This window comes from Lipotes vexillifer, unplaced genomic scaffold (assembly GCF_000442215.2).
Source record: "Lipotes vexillifer unplaced genomic scaffold, Lipotes_vexillifer_v1.1 scaffold293, whole genome shotgun sequence".
Taxonomy (NCBI): Eukaryota; Metazoa; Chordata; class Mammalia; order Artiodactyla; family Lipotidae; genus Lipotes; species Lipotes vexillifer.
Genome location: NW_006782084.1, coordinates 710,503 through 720,599, shown reverse-complemented (window position 1 = coordinate 720,599; position 10,097 = coordinate 710,503). Strand labels below are relative to the sequence as shown.

Here is a 10,097-nt window from a genome sequence, read left to right as displayed (position 1 = left end):
CCCGTGTCCCCTGCATCGGCAGGCGGACTCTCAACCACTGCGCCACCAGGGAAGCCCCTTGTTCTGCTTTTTGTATTTTCCTGCTGGCACAGTTATTTTAATAAATGCATACTGTTCAATCATGTGGAAGCATCTTGATTTACTTAACTGATACTACAGGATATTTATTTGATCTATCATTAGTCATCCTGGTTTATTTTCATTTGTGCTGTTTTTTCTGCTATGCCTTTTATCGTATGGACTAAATTTGGTTTGAATCAACTTGGAAGATAAATGTTCATTTTCCCCTATTATTTTTTAAACTTAAAATATAGCTTTATGCTCCTATTTGGAGGATAAGAAATTTTATGCTTTATTCTCTTCCCTCAACATTCCTTAAAACAAGACATTTTAAAACCTCCTCTTCTCCCAGTTTTAAGTATTAGTTTTTCTTATTCAGTGAGGATTTAATCAAATACCAGGTATATGGTGGGCGCTGCGAAAGACAGTAGGGCATTTCTCTTCTCCATTCTTTCAAAGACTTTTCTTTTAAACTTTTCTGCAGCTCAGAAGTTGCAGCTGTCCTGTGTCTCTCTTATCCCCAAACTCCCTGGAAAAAATCCCCCTCTGTGTACATATTTTGTCCATCTGCACCCCTCCTTTCTACCTGACTTATCAACACAAAGAACCAGTCTGGCAAAGAAGGAGAGAGAGGTGGGCAAAGAAGGGGTGGGCATTGTGGGGAAGGGGGTGGGAACATTCCCGTGTCCATCATTTTTTACTTCCCACGGAGGCAGGTAATATGTAAGACCTGGCCTTAAAGCAGTGGCCCTCAAACTTGAGTGTGTATCAGAATCACCTGGAAGGCTTTTTAAAACACAGATTGCTGGTTCCCACCCTCAGAGTTCCTGATTCAGTAAATCTGGAGTAGGTCCTGAAAGTTTGCATTTCTTACAGGTACAGGTGAAGCTGATGCTCTTGGTCTGGGGAACCACTCTGCTCTAGAGAAAGAAGAGCCACCTGTGAAGAGAAATATATTTCCTATCTAGAATATCTCTGCCTTCTCATGGGCATATACCAAACCAAAGCTTTACTCATGTGTAGTTGATAATATCTAACCACAGGTTCAAAACCAAATACTCCCCTGCACTGGCAGTATGAGGTGAAGGAAAGGGGAAAACAGGTATCTGAAATGGATTTACTTGACTTCACAAAACTGTAATTGTGGGACCTCTTTGTTGGAGGAAGTGAGAAAGGTACCTGTCAACTCCACTGTGTTATTTAACAGTTTCTTGCAGACGTAGGGCATTTGAGCCTCACAGGAAAAACTCTGCCACAGACCCGAGTCGGCATCCATTCTTGCGCAGCTTGATCTGTCAATTATAGGTGCACTCGGCACATCTTAAACAGCAGGATTTTCAAAGAGTTAAAAGAAGAAGGTTGGGGGCAAGGGTGGTGGTTAGAAAAATTAACTTGTATTCCTAATTTTCTGCTTTTATGGGGACTCATAAAATAGTTAAAACTTTCAACTAAATTGAAATGCTTAAGCTGCAATGGACAATCATGTGCTTACCTATGTCTTCTTAAATACAGGATATGGTGGGGGCGGGGGGGGCAGGGATACTCTGATCTGTTGTAGTTAATTTAAAAAACAAAACCAAAAACCAAACCTCTGCCCCAAACCAACTTGCATGTCGTATCTTGTGGTCAGTAGCTCTTAATTTGCTACCCTACACAATAAAAATACCGATTTATGATCCTGCCATGCCTTTAAGGCTTTAAGATTAAATTCTCTTTAAAGATTTTATTTACTGAGATAATAGAAAATTTATTTACTACTTATAAAATTCCATTAACTAAAATGCCCCATGTATTGGTACTTTATTGTGCTTAACTTGTTTTTCTTATATGTATGCAGAATATTTTGGTACTGAAGTTAGTGTTAACTTTTACATTCTACATTTGTCAGAAGCCTATGGTTTTATTTTTTAAAAAGGAATCTAAACCTTCTTTCCAGGGAGACAAAAGGCATTTTGGCTAGTTAGTGAGTTAGGGTTTGTTTATTTAGTATAAAATTTTCTTTAAGGTCTTTTTTTGTGTATTAAAATATAACCATTATGTTGTCAGTACTTGGGTGCTGCAGTGGAAGACACCAAGAGTTTGAGGAACTATTTCCATATCAGAGTTAAGCTGCAGATGAAACACAACATGGGTCAGTCATGGACACGTCAAGTCCTCTTAGGGACACAGAATGGTTCCTGGGCCACGTAGTGGGGCTCATTCTGCTCCTATCTAAAAATGCAGGGTCACTCTAAAGATTAGGGACAAATGCTCACTTGCCCATGCTGGGGGTCAACTTGCCTATAATGGTATCACAAGGATGTAGGAAAAAATATTCTTCTGAGAGGTAACCATAATAAGAGTTGTCAAGGTTTGAAATTTGTACAAGCTCTCAGGGGATGGGAAGCTCTTATTTTTTTTGAAGCTTGTGCTCTGTGCATAGTAAGTGGAAGAGGGAGCAATTACCTGGGTCCCAGTTGAGAAAGTTTAATGGCTTGTGGTCTGACCATTCCCAGCCTCTAGCAGAGTACAGCTGATTTAAACCAATCCAGAAAATTCTTGGAATGCCTTCTTTTTCTGTAAGAATTACACATTTTTAAAAAGTGACAAAATTACCTGTTATTACCTAAGTCAGACTTAAGTTTATACTAATAGCAAAAATATCTGAAGGCCTTGATTATGAGGTAGGAACCCTGTAGGGGGCTGTCTATCCAACAAAGGCAGATGATGCTGAGAGGCAACAAAACCGCAGTCTATTGAGAAACCCAAAGGCTGCTAAGTTAATTCAATGCTGCTTTCCCATTAGCTTGTCCAATTCCCTTTCTTCTAGTAAGAACAGAATTTTCTCAGAGTAGCTGTTTCACTATCTACTTTTAACCCTCTTGTACTGATATAGAAAAAGTAGTTTCCATTACATATCTAAATTTTGAAGGTCTGATTATATTCCAGACTGACAGTTTAAATTCGTTAAGCACATATCATTTGCCAGGTACTAAGGACATAAAAACCAAAACGATAAAGTCCTGCCCTCATGACGATTTCAATCTAGTAGGACACAGATATGGATCCCCAAATGGTGAAGTGTAACCAGTACTGTTTCAGAAATATGTACTGAGCTAGGCAAGGGATATACAACTCTAGAGTCCAGAGGAGACATTAAGGCTGGAGATACAGAATGGGACACACACACACACACACACACACACACACACACACACACACACAAACACACGCAAACACTCATGTTACAGTTGAGATGCATCATTCAAATTTATTATTTGACAACTAGATGACATTAGCATAAAAGAAAAAGAGAAGCAGAAATACTTTAAATAGAGAAGCTAAGTGCTGATATGCCACTCAATGTGCACATGCTCACAAGCAATGGATGCAATCATGCTTGTTGTATGGGGCCGTATGTATTAAGAAAAGAATGTGCGAACAATTTTAAGGATTTTCACACCACTGTCAAGGAAGTCAACGCCATTATTCAAGAACCTGGTAAGACTTTATCGACATCACAAAGAATTTGAAGATACTAAAGGCCAGGTAGAAGAGCTAAAGCAACTAATGAAATGGTCTACAGAAGACAAGGATGATGTTGACAAACAGGAAGAGCTAACAGGTTGGAATCTCTATAAATTTGTTGAAATATTCCCGGCAATAAAACACATGATAGCAGTTTCTCAATTCCTCCCGGAGAATTCTGTATGATATATTATAGTATTATATATATAATTCATGTATCTCTCTATAGAAATATAAAATACAATTCTATATGACATTTTTTATATATATATATATATATATATATAAAATATAAATATAAACAATTCTTAAAGTATGGATTTTGTTCCATCATACATATCAGATAGATCTGTGTGATTTGCATGCAGAAAACCATATCCATACTTTCAGGGCTCTTTGAGGGCGATTTTGACTATATGTAATTTTTGCCTTCCTTTCACACTTTAGAACCCAAATGCCTAAAACAAGTAACTTCACCGGAACTGACACCTGGGAGCAGAGGAGAATCCCCGCGTGAAGCAGAAGTAGCGCCAGCAAAAGACAAAAGCGGCCAAGAGCAGTGACCCGGGCACCAACATCCAAGGGGTGGGCAGGAGCCTGGGAAGAGGGTGGTAGGACAGAGGCCCAGTTATCACTCCAGTGAGGAATCAATGTGAGCATAAAAGTGAACTGTAAGGATACACTGTGCTTTCCAGGAGCTTCACTGTGAAAGACAGAGGCGGGGCTTCGGGGTCTAGGGAAAACATTTTCAATGAAAGAAGTTTAAACAAGTGTATAGCCTACTGGGGATGAGTTAATAGAGTGAGTGTCCATAAAAGTATAAGAGATATAGAAGAAACAGTTGATGTGAATACAAAGAGCTTGGGGGAAGTATTTAACCTGGAACGAGCTGGAGAAATAACAGTATAGATAAACATGTAAGTGTGAGGGTGACAAACTAAGCGTCCACCTCACTTTTCCCAAGGAGATAGATGATAAGGATCCTCTCTCTACTAAGGAAGGAGAAGGTGGATGTTTGGGTAGATGGCTTGAGGAGAATGTTGAAGGGAACTCTGGATTTATCCTTTTCTCTCACCTTGTTAGCATAAGCAAAGGCTGCCAGCACTGGCATAGCAAGACCTTGAGGAATTACTCTAATCTAACTCTTTCTTCATTAGTAAATGTGATTGATTTTCCAGCATTCCTAAAGAAGTCCTGGGAACTATGACATATTGATGGTACTCCAAACTCAACCATGCCCTGACATTCAGAATTCCCTTCATTCATCTCTAACCAGGGATACTATAGAGGACCAATCCTTCCCATCTATCCCAAGTTCAATGTCCTCTTCTCCATGAAGACTTTCCAGATATCCCCCAGCAGGAAGTCTGAATAATCCTGCTGCTTCCTATGAATAATGCTATTGTTCACCTGCACACGACAAGTACACATTTACAATGGAACAAAATGATGTTTGGAGGGTGTCAGGCTCTTGTCTACTTCATCACAATGTTCTATTTGTGATCTGTATTGATGATGACTTATTCTTCACTAGAATCATAAGATTTTAAAATTGGGACTGCATTGGTAAATTCAAATGCTCTTTATGTGTCTTGTGCCAGGTGGGTGTGATAAATTTTAAAGGCCCTGGCTGGGCAAATGCAAAGGGCAGGGATTTCTTATATGGCCTGGACAATTTGGAGCTGGATTTTTTCCTTCATAGGCAAGGAAAGCTATGATGCATTCCTCCAAATGCATCATTAGATTGTTTGGCAGGGCGTTGACCAATTTGAGACTCTATCAATGCCCATCTTTGCCATCAAGAGTCACATGACTGCTAGCGTTAAGTTCCTATATCTAATCAAATGGGCGAGTCCAATGAGCTAGATATTCTTGACTGTTCCCAACACCCCTATTCCGACATGACCCTATATTTCTATTCCTCTTCCCACAATGAGAAACTGCAGGGCCTGATAATGGTCATGCATCTGGGATGAACATCAGAAAGGCCACAGCCAGCAGGGGCCCTGACCTAGGAGTGTTCTAGCCTTGGGTCACTATCAAGGTAGTTCAAAGTGAGCAGCCCCTGAGGCCAGAGATAAATTAGAAAGAATTGAAATGTGTTGTTCCTGCTCTGGGGACTCTCAGTCCTCCTTTGAGCTCTGGGGTTGAATCTGTCGTTACAGGTCCCTGGGAAGGCCAGAGCCATAGGAAATTTGACCCTCAAACAAAATGCAGCGAGGCTGAGGAAACCAAATCCCCCACCGTAGGTCCCTGTATTAGTAAAACAAAATCAAAACAAACTAATTAGGTGCAGGGCAGGCACAAAAGAGAGAGAAAGTTCTTTTAGGCTGCATGGGACTTATCTTCAAGAGAGCTGATTCTGCTTTATTTCTGTCAGCAGAAATAAAGTCCCTAGTCCCACCTAACTACTAGCTGCGAAACCCTGAGGTCCTTTGGGAATAACATTCTCCACTATCCTCTGCATATGTACAACTCTTATTTCCCTGACTAGATCAAGCATTTTGATCACAAAATCTCTGATTCACTTTTGTGGGCCTCACTCCCACTAGCCCACTGTTTAACATGGTAGTTTTCAGGGAAGGGACACGATATTAATAGGGACTTCAAGAAATGTTCCAGATGTTAAAGTACAGCTTTCTTAGGTCCTAGGAAACCAGCAATCATAATTAGGCATACTGATATCCCTAAAGAGCACTCACAGTGAAAGAGAAGCTTGGATCACTAGAAAGGGCTGTGCCTCTAAAATTAGTGATATGCAAAAAATGTGGGGAGTGTCTGGCCAGAGATGGGGGAAAACTGGGTCCTTTATCACATTACCTCACTTTTATGTGTTATTAAAGAAAACTGATGCATAAAGGAACCCTGCAACATTTATTCCTCCAAATGCATCATTAGATTGTTTGGTATGGTGTTGATAGTCACACTTTGACACCTTTTTCCTTCATTGAAGCTATCAGTTTCCAAATGTCAGTATTTTGGGAGACTTAAATTTATTGGCCCTGTCTACTCTCAACAATATATTTTGTAAGGTTTCAGCGGGGTCCGGAATAGAATTCCATTGCCAAACACTAGCCCATTATGCTTCTTTGACAGATTTCTATGCAAGACGTCTGATTATTTAAGTCCCGAACAACACAGGAAAAGGTTAAAACTATAAGAAAGAGGTGTGAATAAAGCTTAAGCCAAAAAGCATGACAAAAGACCAGCATACTTTTTTTTGAGGTTACACAGGTTTATAACATTACAGAAGTTTCATGCACACAACATTATATTTCAACTTCTGTATACACTACAGCGTGCTCACCACCAAATTTTAGTTTCCATCCATCACTATACAGTTGACCCCTTTTACCCATTTCACCCACTTCTCTCTCTGCTTCCCCTCTGATAACCATTGCTCTGTTCTCAGTATCTATGTGTTTGTTTTTGTTTGGTTTGGGTTGTTCATTTATTTATTTAAATATTTCACATGAGTGGAACCGTACAGTATTTATCTTTATCCGTCTGACTAATTTCACTTAACACAATACTCTCAAGTTCTCCCCATGACGTTTTTCACAGGAATAGAACAAAATTTTATATAAACAAGATTTACCTGGAGGCACAAAAGACCCCAAATAACCAAAGCAATCCTGAGAAAGAAGAACAAAGCTGGAGGGAGCCACTCTCTGATTTCAAATTTTACCACAAAGCTACAGTAATTAAAACAGTAGAGTATTGGCAGGAAAAACAGACATACAGATCAAAAGAACAGAATTGAGAGCCCAGAAATAAAGCCATGAATATAGGGACAACTGATTTAAAACAAAGGGGAAAAGAACATACAATGGAGGAAGGATAGTCTCTTCAATAAATGGCCTTGGGAAAACTGGACAGCCATGTACAAAAGAATGAAACTAGACCACTATCTTGTACCACACAAAAAAATCAACTCAAAATGGATTGAAGACTTGAATGTAAGACCTAAAACCATAAAACTCCTAAAAGAAAACATAGGCAGTATGTTCTCTGACACCAGTGTTAGCAGTGTTTCTGGATATGTTTCCTTAGGCAAGAGAAACAGAAGCAAAAGTAAATAAACTGGCCTATATAAAACTGAAAGCTTCTGCACAGCAAAGGAAACTATCAACAAAACAAAAAGACAATCTACCAAATGGGAGAAAATATTTGCATGTCATTTATCCTATAAGCGGTTAATATTAAAAATATACAAAGAACTCATACATTTCAACAGCAAAAAACAAACAACCCAATTGAAAAATGGGCAGACGACCTGAATCGACATTTTTCCAAAGACGACATACAGATGGCCAACATACATATGAAAAGATGTTCGACACGGCTAGTTATTAGGGAAAAGCAAATCAAAACCACAATGAGACGTCACCTCATGCCTGCTAGAATGGCTGTTGTCAAAAGGGCAAGAAATAAAAAATGCTGGAGAGGATGTGGAGAAATGGGAACCCTCTTACACTGTTGGTGGGAATGTAAAAGTCCAGTAGACTTTTAATGATGAAAACAAAGAAAGAAAGATATGTAAGAGGAGTAAGTACTATAATAAAAAAGCAAGGGCTCTGGAGTTATAGATGTTGATATTCAAATCCCAATTCTGGTACTTCATGGCTCTGAGATGTTGGGTATATTATTTCTAAACATCAATTCCTAATCTGTAAGTGGGGATAAAAATACTTGTCTTATGGTGTTGTAATGATGATTAAATTATAGTTGACCCCTGAACAATATGGGTTTGAACTATGCAGGTCCACTTATATGCCGATTTTTTTTCACTAAATATGTACTACAGAACTATACAATCTATGGTTGGTTGAATCTACGGATGTGGAACTGCACTCATTTATTCAAGTGTGAAGATTTTTTACTGAGGTGATCTCCTCTGACTCAGCCACCTTCTCCACCTTCCTCAAGTTCTCTACCGTTCAATGTTCAAAGAGTTTAATGCTTACCTTTTTTCAAATCCTTTCACCTAGGCTTCAGGTAGCAGTTTAATCTTGCTACCTCACCTCGTTTTCTGATTATTAACCTCTCTTGGTCTCTATCATGAGATGCATTTTCAATGGACAGAATAGGATTATATTCAGTAGTTTTTACTTGTGGGCTTTGAAGTTTAAATCCCAAGAAAAGATAAATATATGCAGAAAACAACATACCTAGATATGAAAACAGAAGGCAGACAGCACCTTTACAATCGCAGCAATTTGCTCTACCACACGCAACTGAAACCTACCTGTAAGATAAGTTAACTCAGCAGCACTGTTGATGCTCAGTAAGTCAGCTCCTTGATTCTGACATGAAACATAAGCTTTTTTCCAAGAAAGAGTTGCCTGAGTATTAAACTGGTAGCAACTTCCCATCTCCTCTTTCTTTTCCCAATTATCTTCACAGCCATTTTCTATTGATAAAAAGATACATTAGTGATCATAAAGTAAGGGCACAATGTTGTCTATTACTTAGAATGCTTACAAATACTGCCATTCAATTTGCATACTCTTAGGATATGCTAAAATGGAGGCTGTCATTGTTCTACTGGACAACATTTTGATTCTTTGGTTACACAAAAAAACTGAAGTCATAGGACAGGAAATGACTTAGGCTGGCTAAAGCTTCCACTCTCCTATCTTCTACTCTCCCTTTATCCCCATCAATTACAATGCCATGTTTTAGCCCATGCCTACCCTCTGCCTAAAAGTAGGAGTCTTCAACTGTGCTCAACCCCTGAGCTCACTTACAGATGGTGGCAGACTGCAGAGGGGTTTGCTCATGGCCTGCAGTGAAACCACTGGATATGCATGTGTGTGTATTTAGACATGCTGCTTAAGTGCCTAAGATTTAAAGCCTAGTGATACCTTATTTGAGAAACTCAGTCCATTTTCTCCTTAATATTTTAACAGATGATTTAACATATGACAAATATTATATAACTAACATTATACATGCATTGTACATCTCTATGTACATATATATGTGCATATATGTGTTTATAAACATTGATATATGCATGTGAACATCATTTCCTTTAACAAATATCTAAAAAGCATGTATGATTTCAGATGAAGAACCTTCAAGCTCTTTCTGGGACAAGATTTGTAGGTCTTAATACAACTAGTTCAAAAATATACTCACAGCCTCCTATGTGCTCCCAACAAGAGGAAAAAACCAACATAACTTATGTCAAGTGTATCCCAGGTTTCACTTGGGGTTTTCCCAAAGGGTCTCCCATAACCAGTCAAACTTATGGACTCTCAAGCTGGAATGCCCCTTAGAGATCATTTTGTGTCATGTCTTCATTTCACAGGTAGGAACAAAGATATAGGGGTGTTTGTGGCAAAGCTATAACCAGAGTGCTGTTGTCTAAGTCTGGTGTTGTTGGTCTTCTGAATGGCACACACTGCTTCTTCAGCCACTTCTGAATGTCCTAAATAACAACAGAGGTTGTTCTGATACTTGGTAAAAACAAAATAGGTGGATTTGCAAGTGCATTGCCTAAAGGTTCTTTGTTACCACTAAGG

At 39.0% G+C, this 10,097-nt stretch overlaps 1 protein-coding gene across 3 annotated transcripts in view; it reads right to left on the bottom strand.

Annotated features, from left to right (window-relative positions):
* Window positions 1-10,097, bottom strand: part of LOC103082940 (CD302 antigen) — a 128,993-nt gene that overhangs the window by 105,637 nt on the left and 13,259 nt on the right. For all 3 annotated transcript variants that reach the window (XM_007454979.1, XM_007454980.1, XM_007454981.1), the window contains exons 4-6: window positions 8,816-8,980; window positions 2,506-2,616; window positions 1,240-1,380 (exon numbers count right to left, since the gene is read on the bottom strand). In XM_007454979.1, the coding sequence (XP_007455041.1) occupies window positions 1,240-1,380; window positions 2,506-2,616; window positions 8,816-8,980 (417 nt within the window). The remainder of the gene's footprint in view (window positions 1-1,239; window positions 1,381-2,505; window positions 2,617-8,815; window positions 8,981-10,097) is intronic.